This window comes from Schistocerca americana, chromosome 5, assembly GCF_021461395.2.
Source record: "Schistocerca americana isolate TAMUIC-IGC-003095 chromosome 5, iqSchAmer2.1, whole genome shotgun sequence".
Lineage (NCBI taxonomy): Eukaryota > Metazoa > Arthropoda > Insecta > Orthoptera > Acrididae > Schistocerca > Schistocerca americana.
Window position 1 is genome coordinate 677565387 of NC_060123.1, and position 19788 is coordinate 677585174.

At 39.5% G+C, this 19788-nt stretch overlaps 1 protein-coding gene across 1 annotated transcript in view; it reads left to right on the forward strand.

Moving 5' to 3' along the window:
- LOC124616628 (Down syndrome cell adhesion molecule-like protein Dscam2) overlaps positions 1-19788 on the forward strand; it is a 375675-nt gene that overhangs the window by 162822 nt on the left and 193065 nt on the right. Inside the window, exon 9 of the mRNA XM_047144953.1 lies at positions 3474-3625. Within this exon, the coding sequence (XP_047000909.1) occupies positions 3474-3625 (152 nt within the window). The remainder of the gene's footprint in view (positions 1-3473; positions 3626-19788) is intronic.

A 19788-nucleotide genomic window follows, 5' to 3' on the forward strand; every position in this document is an offset into this window, starting at 1 on the left:
GCACATGACTAAAATGTGGAAGATTACTGTTGCCGCACTTTGCTTGATTATCGATGTATGTGTATGAGCGTCTTAAGATAATAACATCAGGGAGCTGCAAAAAAAAAAAAAAAAAAATAGAAATAAAACTGCCTCCCTGAATTCAACAATGCATTTTATGTGCATACAAGTGCAAGAGTTGGTTTGTAGCAGCAATTTGTTGGAGTACAAGTGTACTCACATGGAATTATTCTTGAAGTTATGGGAAAGAGGATTGATTTCATGATTAAGGCATGATTAGGAATAAGGTATGTGAATGCGTGATCTGAGATAGAAGCAGGATGATTGCGATCATAAGTTTACTTAAATGTTACAATACATAAAAATGTGCAGTTTGTTTATGAAGGAGGAGGTGAATAACAAATTCAATTACTTTTTGTTCATTCTGATCTTTACCATTGTGTACCACATATCCTCCATTATGGGAAATTTCCAGTCTGGAAAGAAGGAGAAGCTGGAGCATAAGCAAGAAAGTCTTGGAGCCTCACACATTGCACATTTTAATTTTATTTAAAATTAACTGAGAAACACGGTGTTGTCCTGTTATGTATTTATTCCAATCTTCTATTAGCCCATCTCCTTCTCTCTCCTCTCTGTGGCCATCTCCTCCTTCCTCCTCTCTCTGTCCATCTCCTCCTTCCCCCTCTCTTTATCCAACCTCCTCTTCCCCTCCTGTTTCTATCCATCCCCTCTATCTTTATTCACCTCTTCTTCTCTCCATTCTATATACATCCCCTCTGTCCCTGTCCATCGCCTCCACCCCTCCCCATGTCTCAACCTACCTCCACCTCCCTCTCTCCCTGTTCATCTGCTCTGCTTTCCTTTATATGTCTCTTCACCCCTCTCTCTGTCCATCTCCTCCCCTCTCTCTGTCCATCTCCTCCTCTTCCCTTTCTCTGTCCAATAACTCCTCCACTTCCATCTATTCATCTCCTCCTCTCCCCTCTCTCTGCATATTCATCACCTTGTCCTCTCCCTCTGCCTCTTCATCTTCTTCTCCCCTGTCTCTATGCCTTCCTCTCCCCCCCCCCCCCCCTGCCTCTGTCTGTCTCCACCTCTTTCCTTTCTCTGCTCGTCTTCCTCTCCTCTCACTGTGCCCATTTCCCTCTCCCCTGTCTCTAGCCACCTCCCCCTTCTCATATCTGTGCCTATCTCCTCATTCCCCTTCCTCGTCCTTCCTTCTCTCTGCATATTATCACACTCACCCTAATAGGAGGTGTGTGGTTCTTACCCCTACAGTATTTCTTTCCAGATTGTAACTAATGTATGTGCCAAATTTGATTGAAATCATTCCAGTGTTTGCTCACATTGACATTTCAGATATGTTTCACACATATTTCACCTGTATGTCTAGTGAATTTTGCACAACAGTTCCATTTTCATGCAGCTTAATGTTTATGATGATCATATGTGCTGAACCTTGTGCTGTACAATAATATAATTTTGTAAGTGTATCCAGTAGTACATGTGCTTGCAGTTTATGAAATGTGCTTTGAATAGAATTAGTAGTAAAGAGCTAATTTATTGAAACATCATGCCTGATGTGGCTCTCTCTCAGACAACTCAGTGTTTATGACATCATATCTTCTGAACTATGTGTTGTACAATAATATATTTTCCTAGATACATTCAGTAACATATGTGTATACTACCTCTGAAATGTGTTGTGAATAGTTCTTAGTAAGGAAGTAATAAATTAAAATGTCATGCATGTTGCAGCTATTTCTCATGCATCTCCGCATTATGACATTGCACTTCCTGAACTGTGTGTCATACAAAGATATATTTCTATAGATACATTAATGGCATATGCAGATACTATCTCCAAAGTAAATGTGTTGTGAATAGAGTCAGTAGTAAAGAGGTAATAAATTAAATTGTCATGCTTTATGTGACAGTTTTACTGCATGAACAGCAAAAATGTAGTAAGTGATAAACTGTTTTCCTTTCAACTTTTTGTGGGGATCATCAGTGAGAAACAGTTTTGTAAAGATTTGAACCTATGTGTAAAGTTTGTTGCAAGTCTCTGAGTGCTTTCATTCTCAAGTACTAGATAAGTTAAGCGCAGGTATTCTTGCACCTTGGGCTGCACTACTTTTCCATCCCCACCCCCACCCCCTTGATAGGTGATTGGTTCTTACCCCCATACATTTTTACAATTTGTATGGATTTCTTCATCAGCTAAAATATAAATTAATTTAGATACTTTAGCAATCAGAACTGTAACCTCTAAAATCAGAATTTGGCATAACTTCCAAAGTATGAAGGAGAAAAACTAAATTTAGATAGATTTGTTGGTAGTTGATAGGCACTATATGCAGTGCCAGTTGTTAAGTTCCTTTGACTTCACCAACATTTCCTTGAAAGTTACTACAAATTCGAGAGACTCCCTCTGTTAAATTTGGAACAATAGAACCACTGACGTAGCATCTGAGTGAATTAATATTATGGTGCAGGTAATAGGGAACACATCAGCAAGATATAGTGATGACCATCAAGGGAGGTAGGGCCTATATCAGTTCAAATGGGCCATCGAGGAAGAGGTGAGCTTGGGGAGAAGGGGGATATTGAGATGAAAACATAATTGCAAATCTCCATCTACATCCATACTCTACAAACCACTGTGAAGTGCATGTATGGGGTATTTGTCTTTGTGTCATATACAGTATTAGGGTTTCTTCCTGTTCCATTTGCATATAGGCTGTGGAGGAAATGAGTGCTTAAAAATACACTGTAGTTAGTTTAATCTTATTTTTACAGATCTTATGGGAGTGATACATAGGTGGCTGTATTATATTTCCAGACTCCTCAGGCAGAAGGGGAGCTACAGGGAAGAGCTTCTGAAATGGCTGCTCACAAAAAACTTGTTCCCTGGGTAATTTGCATAAAATATGAGCAATGCCTCATGGTTTGAGCTCTGTATTAAGCAAGTGGTTCAAAATAACAGGCTGGATATCATACATAATTTTCTCACACATCATATCTTATAGTTCGTAACATGGTATAGGTACATATTCCAGTTCAGTTAGGAACCTTTAAATTCTGAATGGTGTAAAAACAGTTTTTATTTTTCAGAAAAATAAATCAATCAAAGCTCCTTATGAGAATGAAAATGGACTAGTTAAACAGTGATGATAGCCCTTTAATAGCTAAATTTTACCTATTGCATCCATTGCTTGCATTTCTCGCGAATGTGCTTGAAAGTAAGTTAGAATTAATTTGATTCTCATACTAATATTTAAATGAAAAAGTAGTGTTAGCCACTAGTAAAGTACTGAAGATTATCAGTGTGATGGTTAAACAGACTACACTTTATAATAATGTAAGTTGTTACTTAGAATGTTTGTCTTGTATCTCCAGGTTTACTTTGGCTTTCCATTAGCACCTTTATATCTGAATTAACACATTTTCTTTTTTTCTTGTCTCATCAATAGGTTTTTAGTTGGACAGTATGTTACTGTTCATGATGATGTCATTAGCCATGTAAATATCTCAAATCTGAAGGAAGAGGATGGTGGAGAATACACATGTACTGCCAAGAATTCAGTTGCTCAAGTTTCACACAGTGCTAGAATTAATGTCTATGGTAAGATTTCATGTTTAATCATAAGATGCCTTCAAGCTCCTAGATACTGTTATTGTCCATTTTGAATTCTGTTTCTCCAAATTATGCATGATAGTATTTATAAGTGTGTGGAATGTGGTATTTGTAAGAATAAGGCCACTTATTGTTAAGGAATCAACACATAAGACAATTAACTTCTGGTTGGTCACAATTTTTCCTCAGTCTGTAATTAAACATGTCTGTCTTAAGCTATTGGCATTGTAGATTAAATAAAATTACAGTCAGTAAGGGTACTTGGCAAAAACGTCAAATAATATGACAGTATGGCAAAACAGTTCATTCAAAAACAAAATGTATTGGTAATATTGCTGATAATTGTTCTAATAATGTGACTTGGAGGTCTTGAATCATCCTAATTCTGATCTGCTGCCTATTCTCTTTGTCCAGTACTGTTAAAAGTAATCAAAGTAATAGGGGACACTCGCATACAGTATTTCTAGTTGACCACTGTTTCTTTAATTATTATCTGTGCCATGATTTTAATATATTATTCTCTCAGGCAGTGTGGGGATATTATTAACTGATATTGCCATTGTCAAACATGCAGTTCTTATGAATAAAGTTTACTTGTTTAATCTATGTGAAATCTAAATTCAAGTAAAAGGTTTCTAGAGTGAATTCATTGTGTTATTAAGTGGGGTTAGGATGTCAAGCAGGCCGACTTAGAGCAGGAGAGGCACCACAGGAGATTTTAATTTCCACTGTCTATACTTTTACAAGTAAATTCATAAAACTTTGTCAGCATGACCAGGAAGGATTCAGGATTCACAGTCATAGCAGCGGAAGTTCAAAAACATAACAAAATAATTTTTTTACATGTGGAATTTCATCATTTTTTCACTTACTATTGGCTGCATTTGTTGTTATAGGTACACTTTTCTTCATAAGTAAGAGAGACTGTTCAGTTAATTTTGCACAGCATACAAACCATACTTGTTTGATGGTTTATAGTTCTGTTTGAAAAGCTGATTGGGATAATGGAACAGATATGAAGTGATGCATCATTGAGTGGAAGTTACATGTTTTTGGCTTTGTCGATGCTGGGGGCTCGCAGGGATTATCATATTAGAATCTAGATAGCACATAACCTCCGTGCCTGTTTCACCACACATGCCATCTGGATTCTTCTCCAAGACACCAGTTTCACAGAACTTGGCAGAACTGGCACTACAGTATGGCCTTGGTTCTTGCCACCTAACTGGCCTTAATTTAAGTTAATTTCTATGATCTCAGCTTTTCCTCACAGTAGCTATTTCTTTCTTCACTCCCGTGTAATTTTCTATTTCTTTCATTTTTTGACCTGTCTATTTTGCATCCCCACTTCTCACCTCTATCACATACAATGCATTTAGCTTTCCACTCTTATTAGCTCATCCATGATGTTTTGGCATAATCTCTGTCTTGTGTGTTACCCTATCTTCCTCTTTTAAGGTCTCACGTTTTCAAATCTCATCTGCTGCAGCCCTTAACAATCTGTTGTTCCCTCTCATGCTATTCAATAAGTCTCCCTTGACCTGGGGTTCTGTCTGACTTTTCCAAACTTTACCTCTCATCCTAAACCTTGCCAGTCTTTTCCATCCTAAACCTTGCCAGTCTTTTCCTTCATTTCTCTTCCTTCCCCTTCAACCCTTCTGCCAGAAGAAGGAGCCACTGGCTCCAAAAGCTTGCTGATTTTAATACCTTTGTACAAAAGGGTGTATACGACCCGGGACAGCTGGGAGATCTGGGAAAAAACCGGGAATTTTTTCATCCAGGAGAAAACCAGGAAAGACCCAGGAATTGTTTAGAATTCCAGGAATTTTTCATTGTTTTAGTTTTCAGTTAAATTTTTGTGATACTGGCTGGTAAGAACCAATACTTTAACAAAGGATATTACTGTATCCTACTACTGCTGAATAATACTGCAGCAACAAAACATGAACGAGAGAAAAAAGAAAATGGAAATGAAACTTAAGTTCCAAAGGAAATGCGCCATATACGACAGCAAAGCACAGTGCTCATACAAGCGTCTGCCAACAGCAAAGTGTGTCAAAGGCTTTAGAAAGACTATGCAATGTTTCATAACGACAAATTGCCGCTGATGAGCGTGATGTGACAACTGTTTAAATTAGATTCATTTGAGGAGTTGTGGGTGGGCTATTGGTCATGCACAGTTGCTTCTGGTTACAGAAGTGTGGCTGGGTGCCAACTATCTAGTATTGCCCCGGTTCGGAAATATCGTAGATCTGGGGCTGATGCACAGAGTAGTCTAAGTTGTGATGGGGAGGTGGGTTGTCTCCACGTGACCTGTGTTTATGTTAAGTGATTTTGTTGTTTCCTCTTCGTCTATTGCTCTCATGTTAAATGAAAACAAAATGGATTTTTGTGGCCTGGAGCTAGCAAATGAATTAAAATACGTTTGCATGATTACAGAAGGCTAAAATATGTTATTAATTTCAGATTTTGCTTCTACCTTTCTGACAGTCAAGCATTAATCGCCTTGCAGAACAATTAAGTTATTTTTGTCGGTTTGCTAAAGAGATTTGGCTTTTATTAATCTTCCCCACTTAAGCAGTCAATTTATTTGAAATGAAGTCTTTAATTTCACACTATTGGCTAGTTTCAACTGTTTTCTCCATTTCAAGTGCACGTATGGCATTATGCCATAATAAAGAACCAAACATGAGATAATACAGCACTGGTACTCCAAGAAAATTTACATCCGAATCTGTACGTACGAATGTGCACTTTAAGCCGAATTATGCATTTTAGTATGGTTCACGAAATTCCGATGCTCTCGAAGTAACCTCTGATGTCTTGTTTCTTTTATGACATAATGTAAGATCTTTTAATGTTTTACACGTACAAACATTGGGCTTCCTGCGTCATCGTAGCTGCACAAGCGCGGTGACGCCTGTTATCTGGTGCTCTCTTGCAACTGCTGAAACGAACCCATTTCTAACAGGTCACAGGAAAATGTTGCGATTGGTGGTTTGAAAAGCATTACATTCAAAGTAAATTTCCTTTTACGCAAGATGAACTATGTGTGAGAATGTATGATGAATTTCTTAAATCACAAAGCGTTTGACTCTCATTTAAAAATCAACTCTTTGAGGATGACCATTTAGAAGAATTTCGAGCCCAGGACATCAGACATTCACATCGTTATTAAAAATTTACTGACACATTTGTGTGATGTAGCACACGCAAAAATGATCAACATTATGTGTGGAACCTTAGCTTCTCTTCCAGCTTATTAATCTTCGAGACCAATATTATATGTGAAAGCTATGTATATTAATTTAAACTATTAACTTTTCTTAATTGAGTGTTAGCGCTACTTAAGAGTGATCTTGCTATTGACTGACTGACTGCATCACGTGTCCTATGCTGTTATCAGCTGGTGAGATCATGTGACATGAGATAAGACTGGCTTACAAAAGCACATCGCAATCTCGATTTCAATGCTTCGAAAAGTAACATTCGTTGCTTAGTGGAATTGAATTTATACATTTATACCTTCATAATATGAAAATACACAGCGTACATGTTGCTGCACATCAAAGGTCTTTCAAAACGTGTTCCCCCCCTCGAGTTTCATTTTCTGAAGTGCCGAGAAATTCTACGTCGGTACATAAAACCATAACCATTCAAAGGATTGATGAGTTTTACAGTGCTGAGGAAGATAATACTGTCACTTAACATGGAAGAAATGTATTTTTACCTGGGAGAAAGTGTATTTTTAACCAAGGAATCCAGGAAAAATCCGGCAATTTTTTTTCCTTGTCCACATATACACCCTGTACAATGATAGAAAGAAAAATTGAAACACCAAAAAATGAATAATGAAATTTTGTGAGTGCATTTGTCTAGATAATATATTTAAGTGATTAACATTGCAAGATAACAGGTAAATGCAAGTGTGAGGTAAACCATTGCAAGTGTAAAGTGCTGATACATTAATAATCCGTGTAACTGTGAGGATGTTGAATGCAGGCACGGAGATGTGTGTGCATTGTGTTGTACAGGTACTGGATGTCAGTTTGTGGGATGGAGTTCCATGCCTGTTGCACGTGGTTGGTCAATACAGGGATGGTTAATGCTGGTTATCGATGATGTTGGTGTTGTCATCCAATCTTGTCTCATATGTGCTCAATTGGAGACAGATCTTGTGATCAAGCAGGCCAAGAAAACATGTAGACACTCTGTGACAACAGCCAAATGTGGGTGAATGTTATCCTGTTCGAAAACACCCACTCAAGTGCTATTCATGATGGCAGCAGCAAAACAGGTCAAATCACCAGATTGAAGCATAAATTTGCATTCAGGGTGTATTACTCAACATTGTTCAAACTCAGTGACATGTTGATAATGGCATATTTTTTGCCTTAAAGGCATTCTTGACTAACATCAGCTAACAACATCCACCTCAAAGGTAACTACAGCTCGTGTCATGTAATAAGGCACTTCCGTGCATAGAGGCGGAGCAGTGAAGGGGTGAGAACTGCGCATACGTGGCAGCAGAGAGCGGCCAAACAGAGTCCACATTGCCAAACTGCATTGCTGCGGACAACATTCAGGCTCATTTGCCTATGGTACATCATATTATATATTCATATCTATGAGGGAATAGTAAATATTAAAGCCATTTTCAATCAGCCATTCACATCTTGACGAAGTTGCGTCCACTGCTTCACAGATTTACTGCATGTGACATCAGGAGGCAAGAACAGCTGACACAGCTTTGTGAAGACGTGAAGTACAATTTCTCTCAACAGGACAATTGTCTGACAACAAGATCATTGAAACTGGTTGCAATAATTATCATTTATTGTGATTTGAACTGTATTATAAGTAAATATTTACTACACAACAAAATCAACTTCAAAGCACAAACCAAAATCATTATATTTGCTTGACAACTGCTTCTACTCAATAGAATTTTTGGAAATATGTATAAGGTGTCTGTACTGATGTGTCTGACTGCAGTTAAGTGTAATCACAGTGCATAAAAAAGAATTAGTGGTAAAAAAGACTAATGAAAAGACTATCGTAAAAATGGTCAGTAAGTTGTCATATTTATTACTAACTTGTTCGGCATTGTAGTGAGGGACCGCATTTATAATCCATTGGACAAGCAAACATCTAAGCATCAGCTGGGAATAACTCCAGAGAATGATTATTGATAAGATCAAAAATGACCGATTTCTCGCAAGTAAAAATTACTGTCATTTTAGGGCCTTAATGCAATTCATGCATTGAAAATGACAGGGGTTTACATGTGGAAATATCGGACTTTTCACAAATATAGTCAGCTGCATTCTCACGAGTTATTAGAGCATACAACATGGTGGGAGAAGCTTAACTTCTTCTTGGGCAATATGTTAAACATTATAGTCTGGATAATTCAAAGGATACAAAGTCCTAACCAAAAAGGCTAGGAAGTTCTCATTATTATGTATGCAACTGATATGTTGACACACATTTTTTAAACCATGAGTCTTTAAAACTAAGAAATTTTATTACATTGTTCTAAAGTCTACATCGCAACACCACCATCACTTCTATTTGTAACTGTTTCCGAATAATCTGATTGTAAATTTACGATCATAGGTTCAAGGCCTATATCCATCATCACATCCCTGTCAAATTATTCTTTTTGAATCTTTTCAGCCTGTCACACAGACTGTGCCCACGCTACAGGTGGGATGTTGTCTATTGCCTCATGCATGAACATATTATCTTCAATTCCCCCCCCCCACTCCACCACCCATATAGCCATATCCCTTGCCTAAATTTATTCCATACAGCTACACTGACAGTGACATGGAGATAAACACAAAACTGTGTGGCCCCATTCACGTGCAAGGAAGTCAAATTTGTACGTTCAGTCACGTGACTTGTATAAATTGACGAGTCGCAGGAGATCAATATGAGTCTGATTTATTCTGTGCTTAATATTTTTATTTTTAAGCCAGGGAAAAATATCTGCTTTTCTGGTGTTTATACTTGCTGTTTTCTCTCTAACAGTTGAATTGTAACGCAATGAGCGACTTTGAAGCAAAGTACGACAAGAATTGTGAATTGCGCCATGAAACTGACAGTGTTCATTTCCAAATGGTAGTCACTGCTGTTTTTCTTACACGTAAATACAAGTTTACTCTCAGAACCAAAACCAGGTGTAGAGTCAGCATGCAGAATAATTATCCGAGAACCGTATTCCTATGAAAGCTTTAAAACCGCCAGTACCATCACTCATTTTCGAGCAGATCTTCCTGGAATGATTCTAATTGATCCATGTTTTATCAAGGTCACTGTTGAATTATCTCCTTCTCTTGTATTGTGAATCTTTGATCTAAAAACTCTTCTTAATATATATTGAACCAACATCTTTTAAAATTTGTTACATTGATGAAGTGCTTACCATTGAAGCCTATTTTCTCCTGCATAGTTGTAACACATTTTTGTGATGTCTGTCATTCATCACTCACATGGAGCACTTTAAAAAAATCGTTGTTAAAACCATCCATTCATTTTACAGGTTCCTTGCGATTTTGATGCTTTCCAGGTGACATGTAACCACCTTTTTCTATGGCTCCTACAGCTCTGACACTTTCGTTTATAATTCTGTTTACAGTTCTCTTGCTGACACCATATGGTTTCAGAGTTCGTCCTTTTGTCTTCAAACATCAACAGTAGGAGACTTGCTTTCAAATTCGCATTTTAAAACGTTATAAATGTGGTAAATAATTCCCCTCACCTGCTTTCAAAACACTTCACATTCATTACCGTCACCTGACTTTGTTTTAATCACCAGGATGGAAAGGAAACTGGTTGCATCATTTGAAGGAAGTACAGAGGAAATATATGACTATATAAAAAATAATGTGAAAAACATACTACAGAGGTGTTGGGTAAAAAAGATATCGACCACAACCGTGCAGCAGAGTGGTGGTCAGAGGAAACAGAGGTCGTCGTTAGAGAAAAATGAAATGCATGGTTGAATGATAAATCAGAAGAAACAAGATCAGTATACAAGGAAAAGAAGAATGAAGTGATGAAAAAATAAGGATGGCAAAAAATGAAGCATGGGAAAGAACATGTGCCAAGGTTAATAGCAAATTAGGATTTGGGAGAGCAAAAGAGGCATGGCCAGTATTAAAAGGGCTTCAACAGGATACAAAAAGCAAAACCAATCTCCAACTGATAACACAAAAGGAATGGGAAGAGTATTTCCAAAAATAATTAAATGAGGACAGGGAAGAATATCTGGAAGAAGGAACAGTGGAAGAAAATGGAAATTAAGGTGATGAGATCCAGATTTTAGAAAGTGAAGTACTTCAGGCGTTGAGAACAGGAAAGAATGGTAAATCACCTGGACTAGGCAATATCAGTCTGGAGTGTCTGAAATATGGTGGTGACAAAATTGTGAAGCTCTTCAACAAAATGATACACGGAGATTCAATACCCAACTAGATGAAGCTAGGTTACATTAATGCCATATTTAAGAAAGGAGATCGCAAAATTTGTTCAAACTATCGAGGAATTTGTGTTACAAACACATTAATGAGAATTTTTGCAAAAGTAAATAAAAACAAACTGGAAAAAAATTTTAGAACCCAAGAAGAACAATGTGGTTTCACAGCTGGGAGATCATGTGTAGACCATATTTTCACATTATGACAGATTTTGGAGAAACATTGGGAAAAATCAAAAAAATATAGGATTAATTTTCATAGATCTAGAAAAAGTGTATGATACTGTTAAAGAAAATTACTTTGGAGAGCGCTACATATGGCAAAAATAAACCCTTCCTTAATTAAAATAATAAACAGATGTATAAAGATAACATTTGCCAAGTGAAAGTTGGTAATAAACTTTCACAGAAATTTAGAACACGCAAAGGCCTTTTAAGGGGCTGTCCCATATCACCATCATTATTTAAAACCAGTATAGATATTAGCCTTAGAATATGGTCTCATAAATGTAATAGTATGGGATTAGAAATAAGAGATGGAGTTTACATACATCATTTATTGTTTGCTGATGATCAAGTAGTCATAGCACAAGATGGGGAGGATGCTAACTATATGTGCAATCAACTAGCAGTAGCATACAAAACTTGGGGTTTGAAGATTAATTACCAAAAAACAGAATACTTGACTAATGATTCAGATGAGCTATACATTGAAGGAAAGAAACTCAAAAAGATAAACACTTTTTGTTATTTGGGATCCATTTTAGAAATCAAGGGAAAATCAGAGTCAGAAATCAATAAATGAATTAGTAGCATACAGAAAGTAATTAGGATGCTTAACTCATTCTTATGGAGCAGGAAAGTAATGAGCAGAACTAAAAAATAATATACAAATCTATGTTAGAGACTGTGGTTAGACCTGGACAATTAACCTGAAGCACATTAAAAAATTATAAGCTCTAGAGATGGACTTCTGGAGAAGATTGGCCAGACTCTCCAGGAAATAGAAGATAAGGAACACCGAAATAATAAGGAGAATGGAAATAAAAGAAAGAATATATGATGTAATGGATAGGAAAAAATTACAGTGGTATGGGCATGTACGAAGAATGGAGGAAGCCAGAGTACCAAAATTGATACTGAAATGGGAAGAAGAAGAAGACGAAGGAGAGGACGACCTATGACCACCTGACTCCAAAATGTACAGCACACAATGTGGAGAATTGGTGCAGAGGAAGAGGACACACAACATCGAAACACCTGGAGGAATATTTTGGAAGTGTAGTTTAAGAACATTATTCTTTGTATAGTAATTTCTGAGTAAATTATTATATTGGAGATAACCCTTGTCATGAGGAAAAGCTCAAAATAATAAACTAAAACACCTACAGGTGCACCTACAGGTAAACTGCTACAAAAAAGCAAAATAAAGCAAAAACAACTGATGTTGTTGTTGTTGTTGCGGTCTTCAGTCCTGAGACTGGTTTGATGCAGCTCTCCATGCTACTCTATCCTGTGCAAGCTTCTTCATCTCCCAGTACATACTGCAGCCTACATCCTTCTGAATCTGCTTAGTGTATTCATATCTTGGTCTCCCTCTTTGATTTTTACCCTCCACGCTGCCCTCCAATACTAAATTGGTGATCCCTCGATGTCTCAGAACATGTCCTACCATCTGATCCCTTCTTCTAGTCAAGTTGTGCCACTAGCTCCTCTTCTCCCCAATTCTGTTAAATACCTCCTCATTAGTTACGTGTGCTCCCTGCCGCCGTTGGATAAGCAGCTGCAGCAGCAAGTCGTATACCCCTAGCTCACTCATTTGTTACATAGTTTAATTCTTAATTTCTTTGCGTGTTTTTGGTACTTGCATTGTTTAATTCATAAATTTCGGGCGTATTATAGTATTTGAGAGTTGTAGCATCGCGTTTTAGTACCTGAATAGTGTAAATTCGCGTAGTCGTTTGTCTACTGTTTTGTTTTGAACGGCCAGTGTCGGTTGGTCGCAGTCAGTGTGCTCCCTGCCGCCGTTGGATAAGCAGCTGCAGCAGCAAGTCGTATACTCCTAGCTCACTCATTTGTTACATAGTTTAATTCTTAATTTTTTTGCGTGTTTCTGGTACTTGCATTGTTTAATTCATAAATTTCGGGCGTATTATAGTATTTGAGAGTGTAGCATCGTGTTTTAGTATCTGAATAGTGTAATTTCGCTTAGTCTCCTTCCGCCGCCGAGCAGTGTCAGCAGTGCGCAAGTAGCAGCATTACTGCATTTACTAGGCAATCTTGTATTTTAATAACCGTGTAAATTTTGTCGATTTGTTTGTGCTCTCTGTAGATTAGTTCAGACGTTCTTCGCAAAACAGTTTTTAGCATGGATAGGGACTGCAACTGCTGTGTTCGGATGCAGGCTGAGTTGGCATCCCTTCGCTCCCAGCTTCAGGCAGTGTTGGCTTCGGTCACACAGCTTGAGGCTGTTGCCAATGGGCATCACTGTGGGGGTCGGGATGGGGGTTTGTCGGGGACGGCCAGCTCGTCCCACGCATCCCCTGATCGGACTACGACTGTGGTTGCCCGGGATACTGCCCGCATTGAGGCTGATCCCTCACCTGTGGTAGAGTGGGAGGTCGTTTCAAGGTGTGGCAGGGGGCGAAAGACATTCCGGAGGGCTGAACGGAAGGCCTCTCCAGTTTGTCTGACGAACCGGTTTCAGGCTCTGTCTCAGGCTGATACTGATCTTCGGCCTGACATGGCTGCTTGTCCTGTTCCAGAGGTTGCCCCTCAGTCTGCAAGATCCGGGCAGTCGCAGAGGGTGGGCTTACTGGTAGTTGGGAGCTCCAACGTCAGGCGCGTAATGGGGCCCCTTAGGGAAATGGCAGCAAGAAAGGGGAAGAAAACCAATGTGCACTCCGTGTGCATACCGGGGGGAGTCATTCCAGATGTGGAAAGGGTCCTTCCGGATGCCATGAAGGGTACAGGGTGCACCCATCTGCAGGTGGTCGCTCATGTCGGCACCAATGATGTGTGTCGCTATGGATCGGAGGAAATCCTCTCTGGCTTTCGGCGGCTATCTGATTTGGTGAAGACTGCCAGTCTCGCTAGCGGGATGAAAGCAGAGCTCACCATCTGCAGCATCGTCGACAGGACTGACTGCGGACCTTTGGTACAGAGCCGAGTGGAGGGTCTGAATCAGAGGCTGAGACGGTTCTGCGACCGTGTGGGCTGCAGATTCCTCGACTTGCGCCATAGGGTGGTGGGGTTTCGGGTTCCGCTGGATAGGTCAGGAGTCCACTACACGCAACAAGCGGCTACACGGGTAGCAGGGGTTGTGTGGCGTGGGCTGGGCGGTTTTTTAGGTTAGATGGCCTTGGGCAAGTACAGAAAGGGCAACAGCCTCAACGGGTGCGGGGCAACGTCAGGACATGCGGGGACCAAGCAGCAATCGGTATTGTAATTGTCAACTGTCGAAGCTGCGTTGGTAAAGTACCGGAACTTCAAGCGCTGATAGAAAGCACCGAAGCTGAAATCGTTATAGGTACAGAAAGCTGGCTTAAGCCAGAGATAAATTCTGCCGAAATTTTTACAAAGGTACAGACGGTGTTTAGAAAGGATAGATTGCATGCAACCGGTGGTGGAGTGTTCATCGCTGTTAGTAGTAGTTTATCCTGTAGTGAAGTAGAAGTGGATAGTTCCTGTGAATTATTATGGGTGGAGGTTACACTAAACAACCAAACTAGGTTAATAATTGGCTCCTTTTACCGACCTCCCGACTCAGCAGCATTAGTGGCAGAACAACTGAGAGAAAATTTGGAATACATTTCACATAAATTTTCTCAGCATGTTATGGTCTTAGGTGGAGACTTCAATTTACCAGATATAGACTGGGACACTCAGATGTTTAGGACGGGTGGTAGGGACAGAGCATCGAGTGACATTATACTGAGTGCACTATCCGAAAGTTACCTCGAGCAATTAAACAGAGAACCGACTCGTGGAGATAACATATTGGACCTACTGATAACAAACAGACCCGAACTTTTCGAATCTGTATGTACAGAACAGGGAATCAGTGATCATAAGGCCGTTGCAGCATCCCTGAATATGGAAGTTAATAGGAATATAAAAAAAGGGAGGAAGGTTTATCTCTTTAGCAAGAGTAATAGAAGGCAGATTTCAGACTACCTAACAGATCAAAACGAAAATTTCTGTTCCGACACTGACAATGTTGAGTGTTTATGGAAAAAGTTCAAGGCAATCGTAAAATGCGTTTTAGACAGGTACGTGCCGAGTAAAACTGTGAGGGACGGGAAAAACCCACCGTGGTACAACAACAAAGTTAGGAAACTACTGCGAAAGCAAAGAGAGCTCCACTCCAAGTTTAAACGCAGCCAAAACCTCTCAGACAAACAGAAGCTAAACGATGTCAAAGTTAGCGTAAGGAGGGCTATGCGTGAAGCGTTCATTGAATTCGAAAGTAAAATTCTATGTACCGACTTGACAGAAAATCCTAGGAAGTTCTGGTCTTACGTTAAATCAGTAAGTGGCTCGAAACAGCATATCCAGACACTACGGGATGATGATGGCATTGAAACAGAGGATGACACGCGTAAAGCTGAAATACTAAACACCTTTTTCCAAAGCTGTTTCACAGAGGAAGACCGCACTGCAGTTCCTTCTCTAAATCCTCGCACAAACGAAAAAATGGCTGACATCGAAATAAGTGTCCAAGGAATAGAAAAGCAACTGGAATCACTCAATAGAGGAAAGTCCACTGGACCTGACGGGATACCAATTCGATTCTACACAGAGTACGCGAAAGAACTTGCCCCCCTTCTAACAACCGTGTACCGCAAGTCTCTAGAGGAACGGAGGGTTCCAAATGATTGGAAAAGAGCACAGATAGTCCCAGTCTTCAAGAAGGGTCGTCGAGCAAATGCGCAAAACTATAGACCTATATCTCTTACGTCGATCTCTTGTAGAATTTTAGAACATGTTTTTTGCTCGCGTATCATGTCATTTCTGGAAACCCAGAATCTACTATGTAGGAATCAACATGGATTCCGGAAACAGCGATCGTGTGAGACCCAACTCGCCTTATTTGTTCATGAGACCCAGAAAATATTAGATACAGGCTCCCAGGTAGATGCTATTTTTCTTGACTTCCGGAAGGCGTTCGATACAGTTCCACACTGTCGCCTGATAAACAAAGTAAGAGCCTACGGAATATCAGACCAGCTGTGTGGCTGGATTGAAGAGTTTTTAGCAAACAGAACACAGCATGTTGTTATCAATGGAGAGACGTCTACAGACGTTAAAGTAACCTCTGGCGTGCCACAGGGGAGTGTTATGGGACCATTGCTTTTCACAATATATATAAATGACTTAGTAGATAGTGTCGGAAGTTCCATGCGGCTTTTCGCGGATGATGCTGTAGTACACAGAGAAGTTGCTGCATTAGAAAATTGTAGCGAAATACAGGAAGATCTGCAGCGGATAGGCACTTGGTGCAGGGAGTGGCAACTGACCCTTAACATAGACAAATGTAATGTATTGCGAATACATAGAAAGAAGGATCCTTTATTGTATGATTATATGATAGCGGAACAAACACTGGTAGCAGTTACTTCTGTAAAATATCTGGGAGTATGCGTACGGAACGATTTGAAGTGGAATGATCATATAAAATTAATTGTTGGTAAGGCGGGTACCAGGTTGAGATTCATTGGGAGAGTGCTTAGAAAATGTAGTCCATCAACAAAGGAGGTGGCTTACAAAACACTCGTTCGACCTATACTAGAGTATTGCTCATCAGTGTGGGATCCGTACCAGGTCGGGTTGACGGAGGAGATAGAGAAGATCCAAAGAAGAGCGGCGCGTTTCGTCACTGGGTTATTTGGTAACCGTGATAGCGTTACGGAGATGTTTAATAAACTCAAGTGGCAGACTCTGCAAGAGAGGCGCTCTGCATCGCGGTGTAGCTTGCTCGCCAGGTTTCGAGAGGGTGCGTTTCTGGATGAGGTATCGAATATATTGCTTCCCCCTACTTATACTTCCCGAGGAGATCACGAATGTAAAATTAGAGAGATTAGAGCGCGCACGGAGGCTTTCAGGCAGTCGTTCTTCCCGCGAACCATACGCGACTGGAACAGGAAAGGGAGGTAATGACAGTGGCACGTAAAGTGCCCTCCGCCACACACCGTTGGGTGGCTTGCGGAGTATCAATGTAGATGTAGATGTAGATCTACCCATCTAATCTTCAGCATTCTTCTGTAACACCACATTTCGAAATCTTCTATTCTCTTCTTGTCTAAACTATTTATCATCCACGTTTCACTTCCATACATGGCTCACTGCATACGAATACTTTCAGAAATGACTTCCTGACATTTAAATCTATACTCAATATTAACAAATTTTTCTTCTTCAGAAATGCTTTCCTTGTCATTGCCAATCTACATTTTATATCCTCTCTACTTCGACCATCATCAGTTATTTTGCTCCCCAAATAGCAAAACTCCTTTACTACTTTAAGTGTCTCATTTCCTAATCTAATTCCCTCAGCATCACCTGACTTAATTCGACTAGATTCCATTATCCTCGTTTTGCTTTTGTTGATGTTCATCTTATACCCTCCTTTCAAGACACTGTCCATTCCGTTCAACTGCTCTTGCAAGTCCTTTGCTGTCTCTGACAGAATTACAATGTCATCGGGGAACATCAAAGTTTTTATTTCTTCTCCATGGATTTTAATTCCTACTCCGAACTTTTCTTTTGTTTCTTTTCCTGCTTGCTCAGTATACAGATTGAATAACATTGGGGATAGGCTACAATCCTGTTTCATTCCCTTCCCAACCACTGCTTCCCTTTCATACCCCTCGACTCTTATAACTGCCATCTGGTTTCTGTACAAATTGTTAATAGCCTTTCGCTCCCTGTATTTTTCCCCTGCCACCATCAGAATTTGAAAGAGAGTATTCCAGTCAACATTGTCAAAAGCTTTCTCTAAGTCTACAAATGCTATGAATGTAGGTTTGCCTTTCCTTAGTCTTTCTTCTAAGATAATTCGTAGGGTCAGTATTGCCTCATGTGTTCCAACATTTCTACGGAATCCAAACTGATCTTCCCCGAGGTCGGTTTCTATCAGTTTTTCCATTTGTCTGTAAAGAATTCACGTTAGTATTTTGCAACTGTGACTTATTAAACTGATAGTTCTGAAATTTTCACATTTGTCAACACCTGCTTTCTTTGGGATTGGAATTATTATATTCTTCTTGGAGTCTGAGGGTATTTCTCCTGTCTCATACATCTTCCTCACCAGATGGTTGAGTTTTGTCAGAACTGGCTCTCCCAAGGCTGTCAGTAGTTCTAATGGAATGTTGTCTACTCCGGGGGCCTTGTTTCGACTCAGGTCTTTCAGTGCTCTATCAAACTCTTCACGCAGTATCACATCTCCCATTTCATCTTCATCTACATCCTCTTCCATTTCCATAATATTGTCTTCAAGTACATCGCCCTTGTATAGACCCTCTATATACTCCTTCCACCTTTCTGCTTTCCCTTCTTTGCTTAGAACTGGGTTTCCATCTGAGCTCTTGATATTCATACAAGTGGTTCTCTTTTCTCCAAAGGTCTCTTTAATTTTCCTGTAGGCAGTATCTATCTTACCCCTAGTGAGATAAGCCTCTACATCATTACATTTGTCCTCTAACCATCCCTGCTTAGCCATTTTGCACTTCCTGTCGATCTCATTTTTGAGACGTTTGTATTCCTTTTTGCCTGCTTCATTTACTGCATTTTTATATTTTCTTCTTTCATCAATTAAATTCAATATTTCTTCTGTTACCCAAGGGTTTCTACTAGCCCTTGTCTTTTTACCGTTTGATCCTCTGCTGCCTTCACTATTTCATCCCTCAAAGCTACCCATTCTTCTTCTAGTGTATTTCTTTCCTCCATTCCTGTCAATTTTTCCCTTACGCTCTCCCTGAAAGCCTGTACAACCTCTGTTTCTTTCAGTTTATACAGGTCCCATCTTCTTAAATTCCCACCTTTTTGCAGTTTCTTCAGTTTTAATCTAGTCCATAACCAATACATTGTGGTCAGAGTCCACATCTGCCCTTGGAAATATCTTGTAATTTTAAACCTGGTTCCTAAATCTCTGTCTTACCATTATATAATCTATCTGATATCTTCTAGTATCTCCAGGGTTCTTCCATGTATACAACCTTCTTTCATGATTCTTGAACCAAGTGTTAGCTATGATTAAGTTATGCTCTGCACAAAATTCTACCAGGCAGCTTCCTCTTTCATTTCTTAGCCCCAATCCATATTCACTTACTATGTTTCCTTCTCTCCCTTTTTCTACTCTCGAATTCCAGCCACCCATGACTATTAAATTTTCGTCTCCCTTCACTACCTGCATAATTTCTTTTATCTCATCATACATTTCATCAATTTCTTCGTCATCTGCAGAGCTAGTTGGCATATAAACTTGTACTACTGTAGTAGGCATGGGCTTCATGTCTATCTTGGCCACAATAATGTGTTCACTATGTTGTTTGTAGTAGCGTATCCATACTCCTATTTTTTTATTCATTATTAAACCTACTCCTGCATTACCCCTATTTGATTTTGTATTTATAACCCTGTATTCACCTGACCAAAAGTCTTGTTCCTC